This window comes from Panthera leo, chromosome B3 (assembly GCF_018350215.1).
Source record: "Panthera leo isolate Ple1 chromosome B3, P.leo_Ple1_pat1.1, whole genome shotgun sequence".
Taxonomy (NCBI): Eukaryota; Metazoa; Chordata; class Mammalia; order Carnivora; family Felidae; genus Panthera; species Panthera leo.
The window spans coordinates 99806352-99823398 of record NC_056684.1 but is presented as its reverse complement, the minus strand read 5'-3'; the positions used below and the strand labels follow the sequence as shown (position 1 = coordinate 99823398).

Here is a 17047-nt window from a genome sequence, read left to right as displayed (position 1 = left end):
TAAAAATAGAAAATTCACGACTATGTGGAAATTTAACAACACGTTCTTGAACAACCTTCGGGTTAAAAAAGAAACCAAAAGAAAAATTAGGACATATTTCAAGACGTATTAAAATGATGTTACTTATAGCTTTCCATATATGGCCTTTATTATGTTGAGGTAATTTTCTTTTATTCCTACTTTGTTGAGAGTTTTTATCATGAAAGAATGTTAAATTTTGTCAAATGCTTTTCTGTAACTATTGAAACGATCACATAACTTTACCCTTTATTCTGTTAATATGGTGTACTGCATTAGTTGATTTTTCTATGTTGAACCATTCTTGCATCCCAGAGACAAATCCAACTTGGTGTATGATCCTTTTACTGTGTTCTTGGATTCAATTTACTCATATTTCTTGAGGATTTTTACATCTATATTTATCTGGATATTGGCCTGTAGATTTCATGTATTGTCTTTGGCTGGGTTTGGTATCAGGGTGATGTTGGCCCTATAAAATGAGTTAGGAAATGTTTTATTTTTAAAATTTCTTTTCATATTTATTTATTTTTGGGAGAAAGAGAGACACAGCATGAGCAGTAGAGGGGCAGAGAGAGGAAGACACAGAATCCCAAGCAGTGCTGACAGCTCAGAGCCCGATGTGGGGGTCAAACTCATGAACTGATAATGACCTGAGCTGAAGTCAGATGCTTAACTGACTGACCCACCCAGGCACCCCAGGAAATGTTCTTTTCAATTTTTGGAGGGAGTGTGTAAGAAAAACTGTCATGAATTTTTTAAATGTTTGGTAGAATTCTCCAGTGAAGCCATCTGAATCTAAACTTTGCTCTGTTGGTAGGTTTTTGATTACTGATTTGCTCTCCATACTAGGTATAGGTCTTTTCAGACTTTTTATTTCTGTGGCATCAGTTGTAAAGTCTCTTCTTTCACTTATAATTTTCTTTTCTTTTTTTCTAAATTTCACTGTTTTTTTTTTTTCTGTAGTTTTCTATTCTCTATTTCATTTATTTCTACTCTGATCATTGCTATTTCCTTCCTTCCACTAACTTTGGGCTTAGTGGGTTCTTTTTCTAGCTCCTTGAGTTGTAGGTTTAGACTGTTCATATGAGATCTTTGTTCTTTGTTAATGTAGGCATTTATCACTACAGACTTCTCTCTTAGTGCTACTTTTGTTCACATAAGTGTGAGTATGTTGTATTTTCCTTTGTTATGAGATATTAAAAAAAATTTTTTTTTAAATCTTTATTTACTTTTGAGAGTGAGCGAGCAGAGGAGGAACAGAGAGAGGGGGAGACACAGAATCTGAAGCAGGCTCCAGGCTGTCAACACAGAGCCTGATGTAGGGCTCGAATTCATGAACTGTGAGATCATGACCTGAGCCAAAGTCGGACACTTAACTGACTAAGCCACCCAGAAGCCCCTGTCATGAGAGATATTTTCTAATTTCCTTTTTTATTTCTTCTTTGACCCAATGGCTGTTCAAGAGTGTGTTAATTTCCAAAGTTGTGAATTTTCCAATTTTACTTCTGCAATTGCTTTTTAATTTTCATTTCATTGTGGTCAGAAAAAAAAAAACTTGGTTTCAGTCTTGTTAAATTTGTGAAGACCTATTTTGTGATTTAACATGTCATCTACCCTGGGGGAAGATCCATATGTGCTTGAGAAGAGTGTGTATTCTGCTGCTGTTGGGTGAAATGTTCTGCATATGTCTGTTAGTTTCATTTGGTGTATTGTGTTACTCAAGTGCTTTGTTTCCTTTTTGAACTTCTGTCTGGATATTCTATCCATTATTAAAAATGGGGTATTGAAGTCTCTTACTATTATGCTATTACTGTCTATTTCTTCCTTCAGTTCTGTTAGTATTTGCTTTCAGTCTATATGTATTCTTAAATCTGAAGTAAGTTTCTTGTAGACAGTATATAGTTGGGTCTTATATTATTATTTTCAACTCAGTTAACTCTAAATGATTTGATTGGGGAGTTTAAACCTTTTACATTTGAAGTAATTATTAATAACGAAGGATTTACTATTGCCATTTTGTTGATATTTTTCTTAGTCTTGTTATTCTTTGGTCTGTCTTTTCATCATTTGCTATTCTCCTTTGTGATTTGTTGATTTTTTTTGTATTGATAAGCTTTGATTCCTTTCCCTTTTACTATTGTATAACTTCTATAGGTATGTGTGAGTAGTTACCTTGGGGTGTACAAAAAATATAACAGTTTATTTTAAGCTGATAATAACTTAAGTTCAACTGTATACAAAAACTCTATACTTTAACTTCTCCCCCTTAACATTTTTTTGTTGTACCACTTTGTGTATCTTTTAACATTTTTATAATCATTTTTCCTTAACATTTATACTGGAATTAAAAGTGATTTAATCGCCACCATTACAATAATACAATTCTATATTTGTTTATGTATTTATCTTTACATGAGTTTCATAATTATGCTATTATGTGGCTTTTTACCATCCTTTTGTTTTAACTTGAAGAATTCTCTTTGGCATTATTTTGCAAGGCAGGTATGTATTTTGTAAGGCAGTTGATGAACTCCTTCAGCTTTTGTTTATCTGGAAAAGTCATTATTTTCCCATTTTTGAAGGATATTTTTACAAAGTAAATATTATTTTGTTGGCAGTTATTTTTCTCTCAGCACTTTAGATCATCCCACTTTTTCTGGCCTGCAAGATATCTGTTGAAAAATCTGTTTACAGTCCTATAGGGATTCCCTTGTAAGTGAAAAGGCTCTATTCTTCTGCTTTTAAAAATAATTTTGGCTTTTGACAACTTGATTATAATTTGTCTTTCTTTGGATTCCTCTTTTTTAATAATCTTCTGGCTTCTTGGATCTGGATGTCCATTTCCTACTCCAGATTTGGGAAGTTTTCAGCCATTATTTCTTTGAATAAGCCTTCTGGTCCTTTCTCTGTCTCTTTCCCATCTAGGACTCAATGCATATACTGGTCTGTTTGATGGTGTACTACAAGTCTCTTTAGCTTTGTTCATTCTTTCTCATTCTATTTTTGCTCTTCTGACTGAATTATTTCCAATGACTTGTCTTTGAGTTCATTATCCTTTCTTCTGTTTGATCTAGTCTGCTGATGAACCCTCAAATGAATTTTCACATCAGATTTTGTGTTATTTTCAGCTCCATGATTTCTGTATCATACTTTTAAAATCTTTTCTAAATGTTTATTTTTGAGAGAGAGAAAGCATGAGCAGGCTGACAGGGGGGATTTCATAATCAGAAACTTGGTGTCTTTCATTAATTTGGGCAAATTCTAAGTCTTTATTCTTTTGAAGAATTTCTCTGAAATTCCAATTAGACATATAATGGACCTGTTCATTCTATTTTCATTCTCCCTTAATCCCTGTTCATAGTTTTGATTTTTTATTTTTCTGAGCTATATTCTGGGTTATCTTACTTTCAGATCCTCACTAATTTCTTTGTTTAATCTGTTGTTTAACCATTCATTCCAGTTTTTAATTTTAATATTTTTAATTTAAAAATGATTTCCAAATGTGCCTAAAGTTTTAAAGTCATATATCAATACTTTTTACTTTCTTAATTCACATAAAAATTTTGTTATGTATTTGATTAATTCTAACATCTTTAATCTTGGTAGTGTAGATTCTGTAGTGTAATTTTTCATCTTATGCTTATGTTCTGTGAAATTTTATCTGTTAGGATTCTGGGTTTAAGGTATACTTCTCAAGGGGCACCTGGGTGGATCAGTCAGTTAAGTATCCGACTTTGGCTCAGGTCACGACCTCTCAGTTCAGTTCCTCAGTTCAAGCCCTGCATCAGGCTCTGTGCTGACAGCTCAGAGCCTGGAGCCTGCTTTGGATTCTGTGTCTCCCTGTCTCTCTGCCTCTCCTCTATCTGCACGTGCTCTCTCTTTCTGAAAAATAAACATTAAAAAAAAAAACTTTAAAGTATACTCATCTACAAATGATTTGCATCTGCTCCTTCCAGGTTCTTGAGGTTACTACCAAGCCAGGATACCAATAAACTACATTTTCAGTTTGGGTTTTATTTATTTTTTTCTCCAAGTTGACAGAAGTGGTGTGAACTTGTGTGAGAATAAATTTGCCATGCATTCTCAGGAAAGACTTTTCTTTCCCAATTTGTACCTCCATCACCCAAGACCAAGGCAGAGAGAGGCACAAAGCCCATCAACCTTTGACAAAATGCTTATTTTTCATAGTCCATTTCCTGAAGATATACACTTTGAGAATTCTGGGATTAAGTTGGAGGGAATGAAGTCTCTGATTAGACTTCATCACAAGGTATTGCCTCCAATGTCACCTTGCCAGACCCCCAACACATAAAATTAACATCCAAGCTTTAGGCCAGCAGGAAGCAGCTAATAACCACCTCCAACCCCAAGGCAAACATCTGTGTGGTACTTTAACATTCTGCATTCACTCTGTGCGTGTGCGTGTTTTGTTTTGTTTTTTTACCTCTGAGGAATTTCTTCACTTCTTTGAAAAAGACTGAATACTCTCTGCAGCATTTTAAGGTATTTTTCTGAATCTTTGTTCAGCCAGATGGCCCTGGTTTCTACTTCTATAAACTAGGAGCTGAGGGTCATATGTTGAGAATGAAGGGGGAAGAAAGAGTTTGCTGGAGAGAGTAAAGGTTTGAAATGGGGGAAAGTGGGAAAGCAAATAGTAAAGTACTAAATAATGAAAAGTTGGTGGTGACCATCAGAATATATTATAAGGATCAATCACTTGATAAGACTTTATAGCCTTTGGCTATATGGTAGCTTTACATCTGATGCATAACCATTTAACCTTGGGCAAATCACACCCTGCTTGTATCTACCTGTATCATGGGGGTTGTGAAGACAAATGTTACAAAATCCAACATTGAACTAAAACCACTATTTCCAGCAAATAGTAACTGACTCATGATGTGAGACTTGTTTTACAGACTTTTCTATTTAATAGATTTTGTTGAAACCAAATTAGCAAAGTCCTAATTACTATGTGCCATTTACCATGATATAAAAATAGTATTGCTAAGCAAAACTCAGATATATTAAAGTGGTTTCATTACTAATATTTTACCTGTGGTAACCAAAATGAACTTTTATCTAGTTATGTCACAATAATCCAAAAGAATCTTGGCATTCATACCATAGGCAAGCTTTTCAGTAGAAAACATAAAGACCTTAGAAAGTACATAAATAATTTACTTCAAATGTTCACCAAAATGAAGTTAATGTCCAAATTTTAGATGGCTAAATATTTTCTTGATTTGGCCTTTTCCAGATTGTCATTCAATAATATATTCACCATTGTTCTAGCTGCCATGAGATAAAAATATAATAAAGTAACTTATCCTTAAAGAATTTCCATTTTTGGTGGTGGAATGCTTTTGTGAGAAATCACAAAACATTATAACGACACCCTAGTACATGTAAGTTTAACTACACACTATTTGACCTATCATCCGTATTTGGAAGAATGTATTCATTGTCAGGCACAATGATAGCATCCATGATTGTAGGAGTTTAATTTTCCTAAATTTAATTTTCCTGGTTGTTTTGGCATTGTGATTAGGTCACCATATTTTATCCCAATTAAGCAACTGGCAATCATGTTACAAAACTGCAAGAAAAAAAGGTTAACATGGGCCTTGAAGATGAACTCGTTGATTCTGGGGTATATAACAATACTCCAAAGATAGTATACTATCAACTCTCATCTTAAGTGCTTTTACTTGTTCCAGTGGTAGGTAGCATCTTTTTATCAGATAATCTATTTTAAAGACTAAAGTCTTCCCTGGTAAAAGTGCAGGAGTGTGAACCTTTCTTTGGTAAAGTACCTGTTCTATTGATCATGCCAGAAAAAGTTTAGTAGGTGTTTTTAGATTAGTGTACAGTTTTTTTTTTTCCCCAACTATCTGCTTCCAGGAGGTTAAGTTGAAAAGTCTAGTTATTTCAAAAGGGCTTCTTGTCCTTATCTCAATTCCACTCAAGTGTAGTCAACAAAAGAAAGAGTGATTTAGGTAGTTTTAACTTTTTGAAAACTGAATGAGTTTTAGACGAACCACCAAAATGCATTCAAAGTAGTAATGGTTGTTTTTCTAACTTTATTTTTATATTGCTCCATGGTTCTTTGTAACTAAGTCCTTAAAGTTAGAATGTTTTTAATCAGTGAGAAACGTATGCAACAAGTGCTTTAAAGAGGCTGACAATAAGATGAAATTGGCATTTAATGACAGCAAAGAGAGTGATTTGGTAATCAAGAAGTACAACTATTCAAACAGGTATAGGATCTTTTGGTAAAAAAAAAAAAATCAAATGTCAGTTATGTTTTGTTATTTGCCACTACATAGGCTTTCCCTACCATCCTTCTACAATACCAAGAACTCACTGAAAAAGCTTCATTAATTCAGAAGGATCAATTGAAAGTGTACTTCTAATAATGTAAATTCAAATTCTCTTTTAAATACAGATTCCTCTGGATTTTTTTCTAATGAATAAGGAAATGGTTTTTGGTCAAGATATCTTTCTCAGTTGAAAATTTGTTGTTTTAAGTACAGTTATGTGTCTTAAATTTGTTAATTTCATTATAAAAAGAGAAGCATAGACAATCTACAATTTTAGGAGACACTCCAAAAGGAAAAAGCTTTGATCTATCTTCTGAATTACAGTGTCTTGGTTTATTGTGTTTTACTGCTTTTTGAAAAGTACATCACACAAACAAAAGATTCTCTTAACAAGACTTTTAGACTTTTAATTCTTCCTCATTTAGCTTGGAACATCAGCAATTAAAAGCATGAAAACCCAATCTAGATATGATGCAGTTTATGCTGTAGAAGCATACTTTCATAATTTTGAACTTAACTATAGATGCTTTTACTATTGTGATAGTATTTAGCCACTTTGTGATTACCTAGAGGTGAGAGGTATGACTGGGAGAGGGCACAAGGGAATCTTCTGGGGCACCAATGTCGTCTGTCTTAGTCTGGGTGGTGGTAACACGAGTGTAGGCATACATAAAATTTCACCTAGCTGTACACTTAAGATTTATGCCCTTTGTAGCATATCTTATATCTAAAATGGTAAAAAAAAGGTAAAACAAAAAATGAGTATTTGGCTACTTTATGAAATGCCTAATATTTTTACAGTGAATTATTAATAAGATTTTATAAGTCCAAATGTATAGGGGAAAAACAAATTATCTGATGATCATGGCATAAGAATTGCTAATCTCTTTCAGGTAAATTATATCTGAAGCTAGAGTAAAACAAATGAGAGGTCTCTGGTATTCTATCAGAAATGGTGTCAGGAAGAACACAATGTATCGATTTAACTACAAAGGACAGAAGTGTTAAAACAGAAGCTTAAACAACAACTAGAAGATGAGAACATCATCAAATAAGTGACATGACTACGGCATGATTATGTGATTTATGATTACCCATGCTTTTTACTTTTGCTTTTTACTGTTTCGGTTTTGTCATTATATTGCTTGGACTTCCAAAGGGTGGGGAAGGAAAGGAATTCAAGTTAAATTAGTTTTGTTTCTTATTTCCAACTGTTGTTTTCAGTGTGGTAAAAAGCTGAAGTTATGACTGTAATTTTAAAATTATGCATTCTACTTCCCCATCTATTATGGGAGAAAAGAGTTGGTTTACACAGGGAATATAAACAATCTGCCTCAAATGTTTTTTTTTTTTTTTTTTTTTTTTTTACTTTTGCACAGAACTATGTTAATTCTCATCACCTCCAAAAGCCTTTGAGAGGATTAGCTGCATAGACCAATATTGTTCTATATTAGTCAGTATTAAGCATATGATGTCACCTTGTTTCCACCCCTCCTCAAGCTTTTTTTTTTTTTTTGGTGGGGGAGGGGAAGGGAGAGTTTTTGGGCAATTCTCAAAATTCTGTGGCTTAAATTCCACTAGCTGACACACATGATTGACAACCTTCCACTCTCAAACCTGTTTGAAATGGGTCAAATACCTAAGCGCTGCAGAACAATGCAATCCAACCAGCAATTCCCCATAAAAGAGAAAGGGGGTGTGATTAGGTTCCAGCTATTAAGTTATTGCAAAAACAGTTTAGTGGTTTGTTTCCGCAACAGTCATAGGTTAAGCTCGTATTTTCTATCTTAATTAGCTCTAAATAAACCACTAGGCTAGAAGAGGTAGGATATATAGCCAAAGCATGGAGCAAGTGGGGCCAACATTAAGAGCGTTACGGAGGTCTTTATACCGACCCTCGGCATCGGTTATCGATCATTAACCCTGCTGGGGAACTTATCGAACGGAATTTGTGTGAGGCTTATCGAGCCACAGGAAAGGAGATGCAGGAGGGAATATAAGCTTCTAATAAAAGAAACGCAGCAACAATAGCAGAGGAACAGCTCTGCCTGGTGACGTAATGGCTGGCAGCAGTCCAGCTTCAGCAGAGCTGCTGCTACCTCAGCATCCAACCTCTCTCAACACAGTCCAGCTTTGGCGGAGCTACCGGGGCCGCTACTTCTTGCGATGCCACTTTGTTGGTGCCACCAACACCTTACCTCGGAGGGCCAAAACACCGAACAAAGGGTTGTCCTGTTTCAAGTTGTCGGAACCCACACTCTCACTCACTCAACCCCGCCAGCCTCTGAGAAACCGAGTCAATCCGCTTCTTAAGTTTAGGGCGAGAACGCTGGCGCACACTCCAGGCGTGCCTCAGTTTCCCCAAGCTGCTCTCGGGTCCGCCTCTCACTGTCCGATCCCCCCTCCCCCCCGGCCCTCAGCCCGAGTTGATCGTAGCGGCCCCGCTCACCCGCCCGGCCCCGCATGCCCGTCCTCCCGCCTTACCTCCGCCAGGTAGAGGTTGAGGAGACAGAGCGTGGAGAACTGGAGACAGGAGGGGAAGCAGTAGAGCAGCCAGTGGGGGAAGAAGTGCAGGTGAGCGGGCGGCCGGAGCAGGGGCAGGGAGCCGCTGAGCGAGAAGGCGGCGGAGAAGAGGGTGGTCCTGAGCGCTGCCCACAGGAGACAGAGGAAGAGGCAGAGGCTCTGGTAACTCAGCCGCCGCTCCCGATAGAGGAGCAGCCGCCACAGCTGCAGGTAGGCAAAGGCGAAGAGCGCGGCGTAGAGCAGGGCGTGCAGGATGCTCAGCGCCAACTGCACCGAGCCCGGCACCGCGGCGCCTGAGGCGGCAGCGACGGCGCCTCCGCCTCCGGGCGTCGAGGGCTCGCGGCCGGCCGCCGGACCCGGCACAGGCACCCTCATGAGGGGGCTGGGGAGCGGGCGAGAGAGCGCGGGAAGGAAGAGGCCGGACTCGGAGCCGCCGTCGAGGGGGAGAAGGATTTCCCCCTTACCCCCCACCCACCCCAACCTCCAACCCCAGGAAGCGCCGTGACAGGACCCGGAGCCCCGCGCAGAGCAGCCGCGGTTTTCCGGACCCCGCCTCCTCTCCCCGCCCGCCCCCCCCCTCCGGGGGTCTCGGCTCCTCCTGCTGCGGCTCCGCTCGGTAGCTGCAAAAAACAACTCTCGGCTGGAGACAATCAGCTGAGAAACCCGAGCATTTGAGGCGCTCGCTCCGCACCGTGGGCTCGCGCCGATTGGCCCAGGTGGGCACGCCCCCTGCGCGCTGCACTCGGAAGGCCACGGGCCACAGGACCCGTCGCTCGAAGGCTCTGAGATCTGATTGGATACCCACTTTCCTCGCCTTCTCCCTCCCCTCCACTCCCCACCCACACTGCCGATTGGCCCGGCAACTACACGGCCAGCTCGCGCCGGCGGGAGGACTTGGTAGTCGCCTGTCACCTGGGGCGGCTTTCGCTCCGCCCCCTGCGCTTCCCATTGGTTGGAGAGGCCGCACGTAGGGAGCACGAGGAGAGGGAGGAGCCTTGGGGTTTTTTTTTGTTTGTTTTTTTTGTTTTTTTTTTTGCTTTGCAGGTCGACCCCTCCGTGCGGTGGTGGCAGTAAGTGTGAAGGGTTTGAGTGCTGCGCTCTATCTAGTAGGTGGGCGCATCGGTTAGCCGCTGCCCGCCAGAGGGGCACGGCGCCGCCTTCTGCCTTTTCTTCACGTGGCGGCAACTGTTGGCTGCGGGAACAGTCCGGGTCCTTCCGGGTAGGTTTGGCCCGCAGGTCTCCGCAGGTAAGTGGCAGCGCTGGTCCCTCAATCGAGGGGCTGTGGTTTCCGCCAGCACGGATGGGCCGCACCATCGAGTTCTGGAGTTTGGCTTAGAAGGGATCGCCCGGATCCTTCTGAGGGCCGCTTTGCTTTCTTCTTTTTTCCCCCTGCATAAGCGGCGAGAAAAACATGACCCCTTTGTGGGGAGAAAGGATGGAATGAGAAGGGTGAAATGAAGCTTGAAGCAAAAAATTTCCTCGGAAAATGTCTCTTAAAGGAAGAGGGGTATTAGGATGAGATGGAGGTCCAAGCGACAAGTGAGTAGGGGGAATGTGGGTCTTTGAAAGTTACAATTTGGAAAGATGCTCTGGGCATAAGTTTAGAGAAAAAAGGCAGAAAGAGAACTGTAAGTCGTTGATGAACGTACTGTCTAGGAAGAAGTAGAATGGTTTGTACTCCTTAAATTCCACACGTATTCCTTCAGACCTCAGTCCTGTTTTCGGTGGACAGTGGCGCTACTCTTGGGCCTCAGACAGGTACAAAACAAATGCTGTGTTATTACTGCAAATAAGTGAGGGAACTTCCAACCTGTATTGGACTGACATGACATTGCTGACTTTTTTTTCTTTCTTTCTTGTGTTTGGTAGTAAAATGAGCAAAGTGACACAAAATGATGTATTTTCCTTAGAATGGGCACATCACAGATTCAGTATCCCTGTGAAAGACACTGCTACATGTACTGGTTCCACCAACTCTGCCTGCCCTAACTCACCATACTTTGTCCTAATGTTTTGTGCAAGAGGAGTGTTGCTACCTTCTTTCCAAGCTAAGTGATCTTCAGGGAACTTTAAAGTCCGTTTTGTACTACAGATTCTGGGACAGTGGTTCACCCAGGCGCCAGATACTGGTGTGTTTTGGATTCTTCATAGGACAGACTGTGATAGACGTTTAGGCCTGGCACAGTTATGTGGATCCCTCAGATGCAGCGGAGCAGTCAGCTGAGCAGGCTGTTCATTGCAGCCTAGAGTAGTGTACAACTTGTTGAAAGAAATTAATAGGTCTAATCCAACATCCACACTTTAGAGAAGGATCTCATGTTTATTGGAATTTACAAGATACTTCCGAGAATGTGGTTAGGGCACTTACACAATTCTTTTTGAATTGCGACAGAGTGCTTATGGCAGCAGTGAGTTAAAGTGAGTTAAGCAGTTATGTGCATAAGTGCGTAAATTAAGCATGAATTCAGAGTTTGGTGATTTTAGGCACTCATCACAATCAGGGGAACCTCTTATTCCCTGACATGCCTTTTTTTTTTTGTATCTTCCATAATGATGGGGTACCTGTTTCAGTTCACGAATAGACTTTCACTTTCAGACTTTCACCATGAAAGTCTGTTTCTTTTATATTTTCTACTCAGAGTCATAGTAAACAACATCAGGATAATACCCATACTAGTTTTACTATGAAATAGTTTTGTGAATTTTTTTATCCCAGAGCAAGTCCAGATAGCTGTCTCTTTTCTCCTTCCTTTTTTAGGGGTGCATGATGGGCATGCAGTTGGGGCAGATAGAGGATTTTGCCCCAGCTGCCGTGAAGGGGCTGTGAAGTGGAGAGATGTTGAGTCTTTTTTTTGTCCTGCACCGAGTCTTAGCTGATAAACTGTGCTGAGAGCTAATCAACATTTTATTTGAGGCTGGTTCAGTGAGCAGGTTGTCTCTAGTAGCAGCATTAAATTGTTAAGCTAATTTTTGCCAGAATGTTCTTACAGGAAGTTGTAAGCATTATATGCTCCATTTGTTGCACAATAAAAAATGTGTCTTTTCCCAGAGAATGATGCCCACAGATTTTGGTATGATTTGTTTAATGTTTACAGTTGTTAATTTCCTCTTTTTCTTGCGTGGGAAACCATTAGTTTTATTGTTAATCATAAGGGAAATTTGAGTCTATAAAGGGGAAACTAACCAAAGTCTTCTAGAAAAACTTGCTGCTTGATATTCTAAAATATGAAAGTGTTCAAATGCACAATGGTTGAATATTGTTCTAGAAGGGTACATTATTCTAGCACAGTGGTCTTCAAACATTTAAAAGCAGAACTTTTTTTCTAGTATTATTATAAATAGGACCCAATCCCAAAGTGGGAAGAGTCACTCACCAGCTGCTCCAGCTGTGGAACACATGAAGGCAGATCCTTCCTCCTGCCCTCCCTGCAAGGAGATGAGTTTTCCTGTTGAAATTTTTCCTCCTCATTGCCCCCTGGGGGCTCTCTCAGTATTCAGGTGCTGAACAAAATTTTGATGCATTTTATTTGCAAGCTTTAGCTCTTTAGCTCTTTTTGTACTACAGTCTCATTGTTCCATGCTTACAGTGTTTGTCACCCTTTTGTATTTGACCTTAATTGTCACACATTTTTTCCAACTTTAAATGACTTGTGCAGGCATACGTGTTTAGAGTTTAGGGATGAGGCAAAACTTACATCTTGCATACCAACTCTGATTAGTGCTGACAGGAACATTATCCTGATGAATTGAGGGGACCCTCCAGGCTCTAAGGGTAGGAGTCTGCATGTAGTTGGGAGATGTGTGTACTATTGGCAAATATTTGCCTATGACTTCCGCCTTCTTTTAGTATTGACACCTGTTGTGGTTATAGTCCATTGCATTTGAAAGAGTCCTCTTCTCTTTTAGAATCTTCCCTATAATGAAATTGGGTCAATTTCCTGTGAATTTTTTTTTTCTTTAACATTTATTTATTATTGAGAGACAGACACAGAGCGTGAGCAGGGGAGGGGTAAGGAGAGGGGGAGACACAGAATCTGAAGCAGGCTCCAGGCTCTAGGCTCTGAGCTGTCAGTGCAGAGCCCGATGCAGGGCTCCAACTCACAAACTGAGATCGTGACCTGAGCCAAAGTCAGTCGCTTAACCAACTGAGCCACCCACGCGCCCCAATTTCCTGTGAATTCTTTCACATTTTCTGCTTTAAAAATCTAGTATATGTATTTATGTTCAAGTCACTCTCCCCTTAGCTATTATTAAAACCGATAAGGCTAGGCTGGGTTATACTGTAATAACAACCCCCAAACTAAAGTGGTTTAAAGCAAGTGTTTAATTTCTGCTCTCTCTGGGTTATCTGGGAGCTTTGCCTTATGTTGTCCTCTTTCTGAGACTTGGTTCAGCAGAGAAGGCCTCATTTTTTTTTTTTCATTTTTAAAAAATTTTTATTCATTTTTGAGAGAGAGCACAAGCTGGGTTGGGGCGGGGTTGGGGGGGAGGGAGGGAGACGGAGAATCTGAAGCAGGCTCCAGGCTCTGAGCTGTCAGCACAGAGCCCGAAATGGGGCCCGAACCCATGAACTATGAGATCATGACCTGAGCCGAAGTCGGATGCTTAATCGACTGAGCCACCCAGGTGCCTGAGAAGGCCTCATTCTGAGTGTTATCATTCATTACAGCAGAAGAAAAGTGAGTTGTGATTCATGAAATGTATATATTGACTCTTTCTTTAAAATTTTTTTAATGTTTATTTCCTAAGAGAAAGAGAGAAACAGAGCATGAGCGGGGGAGGGGCAGAGAGAGAGAGGGAGACATGGAATGGGAAGCAGGCTCCAGGCTCTGAGCTGTCAGCACAGAGCCCGACGTGGGGCTCGAACTCATAAACCATGAGATCATGACCTGGCAGAAGTTGAATGCTTAACTGACTGAGCCACCCAGACCGCCCACCCCCCCCGCCCCCCCGCCCGTATATATTGACTCTTTTTTTTTTTAATTTTTAAATGTTTGTTTATTTATTTATTTATTTATTTATTTATTTTGAGGGAGGGAGAGAGAGAGCATGAGCAGCGAAGGGCAGAGAGAGAGGGAGACACAGAATCCTAAGCAGGCTCCAGGCCTCTGAGCTGTCAGCACATAGCCTGACACCGGGCTCGAACTTATGAACCACAAGTTCATGACCTGAGCCAAAGTTGGATGCTCTACCAACTGAGCTATTCAGGCACCCCTATATTGACTCTTAAAAGCTCCCAGAAGTTACATATGTCACTGTACATTTCATTGGCCAAATCAAGTCACTTCCTATTTCAAGGAAGTGGAGAAGTACAATTTTAACATGTGTAGAGAACTAGAAACATTTGAACAATCCACCATTTTTGTCAACAGATATTCTCCTTCTTACATGTAATTCATCTTTGGCCCTTCCCAATGGATATAGCCCTCAAATCCCATTCAATCACTGTACCAAGCTCAACAGTCCAGGATCTCTAAGTAATGCCCAGTAGTGTTAATGTCTTAGGACATTATAAGTTACCTGTTTCCCACCTCCACTTGGATACATAGGATAGTGTAGGGACAAATAACTATAATACATGTGCCAATTTGGAGAGGGGAAGAATGGAAGACATACACCAGACTTTAGACTGTAGCAACTTTGAAATATCACTGGGCAGTTATTGTTAGGGCTTTTGTTCTGTTCACTGGTTTCTCTAGGTCAGTGCTTCTCAAACTATCTGCTAAGAATGACCAGTTTTTTAAAATTCCAATTTACTTTGAATTTTTGTTAAATACAATAAAAATGAATTATAAGAAAAATAAAATGAAAACACCTAGCACATGACAAGCCTGTTAAAAATTTTTTAGATTCATAAAACACAAAACTACTGTGTAAAAAGGACTATAAAAACTTTTTGACATTTGTTCTCAATTTCTTTGTTTATCTCATGATTGTAGACCAGTATCGAATAGTTCACATTCTGGCATATGCCCTGGGGCATAGTTCTCCATGGTCCTTGGCTTTACTCTGCAAGAGGTCTTTCCGTCTTTATTATCTTTGGCCACATCTGAAGTTGGCTTTGGATAGTATGGCCCCTTTCCATGGCTGAGCAGCTTGTCAGCTTGCTCTCTGACAGAAGGGTGGGGGCTAAAGGACTGTGTAAGTATTAACCAGCTAGTCTCTTGGATGGCAGTGGTTCTTTGACTACCTTTCTTTGAATATCTTATTAAACATAACCAACAGCAACTATCACACAGTGTTCATCTTCTGACTACCAGCCTCCTCTCTTAGGGCCATAAAGAGGTTCATTAGCCACACAAGCCTGGGTACATGCTCATTATAAATTCATTAAGTATGTGTCACCTCCAAATTATTATAGTGACCGTTTCAGCAAATGTTTTGTCACTCCTTACTGTGGATTGCCAAGCTCCAGTCTCTGATGAAAGTTTCCTTGATTAGATCCTGAACAGTCCTTGCTTCTTGGCCTCTAAGCCAATGTTTTGGGGTTCTTGTTAAGGTAGCACCTCATTCTAGTTTGTATAATAGTGAAGATAAACTAGATTATGCTGTAGTGATGACCCCTCAAATCTCAGTAGTTTAAGGCAATAAGGTTGATTACCTCCTATGTCACATGCTAATTACAAATCAGTGAGGGTTCTCTGTTGTGCTCATTCTGGGACTCATGCTGAGGAACAGCCACAAATTGAGCATTTTTAATGACTGTGACAGAAGAAAATAAATCCTGCCCTATCACACACTGGCTATTAAATTGTTGCCTGAAAGAAACATGAGCTTTTGCTTACATTTATTAGCCAGATTAAGTCACACAATGGGCACAGCTAACTCACTACAGGTGGGAGGTGCAGGAAGCTAAGTGTAATCTCAACTTCTACAGAACTGGAACTATTTACCCCATACCAATGAACTACTACACCAAGGTACCAATGTCACATTTCTCAAGGTATTCATCTCTTTATTGATATTTAGATTTTGAATCATTAAGTATTGTTTTCTATTCTACTTTCTACCTACTGGAGGGAAAAAGTCACCGAGTACCTTTTGTATCTTTGCTTTTACTCTGTTCTTGCTGGTCTTCTCATTCCCCACCCTTTCCCATCAAAATTTCTCTTTTTAATTTAAAGATATTTTTATGTGGAGAACATGTCTCTGGGCAAATGCATTTTATTTTCCATGCATGTGAAATGAACAGTCTTCTGTGGCCCCACAAGGATAGGTTGGATTAATATGAGTAGAAGCTATGGAAAATTTGATTACATACAAGTAACAACTTTAATTCTTATTTTATTTTATTCCAGTGTAGTTAACATACAGCATTGTATTAATTTCAGGTGTACAGTGTAGCAATTCAACAATTCCATATGTTACTCAGTGCTCATCCAGATAAGTGTATCCTTAATCCCTTTCACCTGTTTCATCCCCCGCCACCCTCCCCTCTGGTAACTCTTTGTTCCCTGTAGTTAAGAGTCTGTTTTTTGATTTGTCTCTCTTTTTTTCTTTGTTGTTTTGTTTTATTTCTCAAATTCTGCATGTGAGTGAAATCATATGGTATTTGTTTTTCTCCTACTTCTTTGCTTAGTATTATACCCTCTAGATCCATCCATGTTGTTGCAAATAGCAAAATTTCATTGTTTATTTTGGCTGAATAATATTCTATTATGTGGGTGTATGTATGTATATATATGTATGTGTGTACATACTTACATATGCATACCACATTTTCTTTACTCATTTACCTATGGATGGACACTTGGGCTTCTTCCATAATTTGACTATTGCGAGTAATGCTGCAGTAAACATAGAAGTGCATATATCTTTTTATATTAGTGTTTTCATATTCTTTGGGTAAATACCCAATAGTGCAATTACTGGATCATAGGGTAGTTCTATTTTAAATTTTTTGAGGAACTTCCATACTGTCTTCCACAGTAGCTGCGCCAGTTTGCATTCCCACCAACAGTACATGAGGGTTCCTTTTTCTCCACATCCTTGCCCGTAGTTGTTGTTTTTTGAGCTTTGATTTTAGCCATTCTGACAGGTTCGAGGTGACATCTCATTGTGGTTTTGATTTGCATTGGCCTGATGATGAGTGATGTTGAGCGTATTTTCATGTGTCTGTTGGCCATCTGTGTACCATCTTTGGAGAAATGTCTGTTCATGTCTTCTGCTCGTTTTTAAAT

At 39.8% G+C, this 17047-nt stretch overlaps 2 protein-coding genes across 5 annotated transcripts in view; one reads left to right on the top strand and one right to left on the bottom strand.

The window, feature by feature from the left end:
* The window catches only part of GPR137C (G protein-coupled receptor 137C), a 62976-nt gene extending 53704 nt beyond the window's left edge, over positions 1–9272 (bottom strand). For both annotated transcript variants that reach the window (XM_042943247.1, XM_042943248.1), the window contains exon 1: positions 8829–9272. In XM_042943247.1, the coding sequence (XP_042799181.1) occupies positions 8829–9242 (414 nt within the window). In that variant the 5' untranslated portion in view covers positions 9243–9272. The remainder of the gene's footprint in view (positions 1–8828) is intronic.
* Positions 9273–9912: 640 nt separating this feature from the next.
* The window catches only part of TXNDC16 (thioredoxin domain containing 16), a 136692-nt gene continuing 129557 nt past the window's right edge, over positions 9913–17047 (top strand). For all 3 annotated transcript variants that reach the window (XM_042943245.1, XM_042943246.1, XM_042943244.1), the window contains exon 1: positions 9913–10113. The gene's annotated coding sequence lies outside the window, so the exon portion shown is untranslated. The remainder of the gene's footprint in view (positions 10114–17047) is intronic.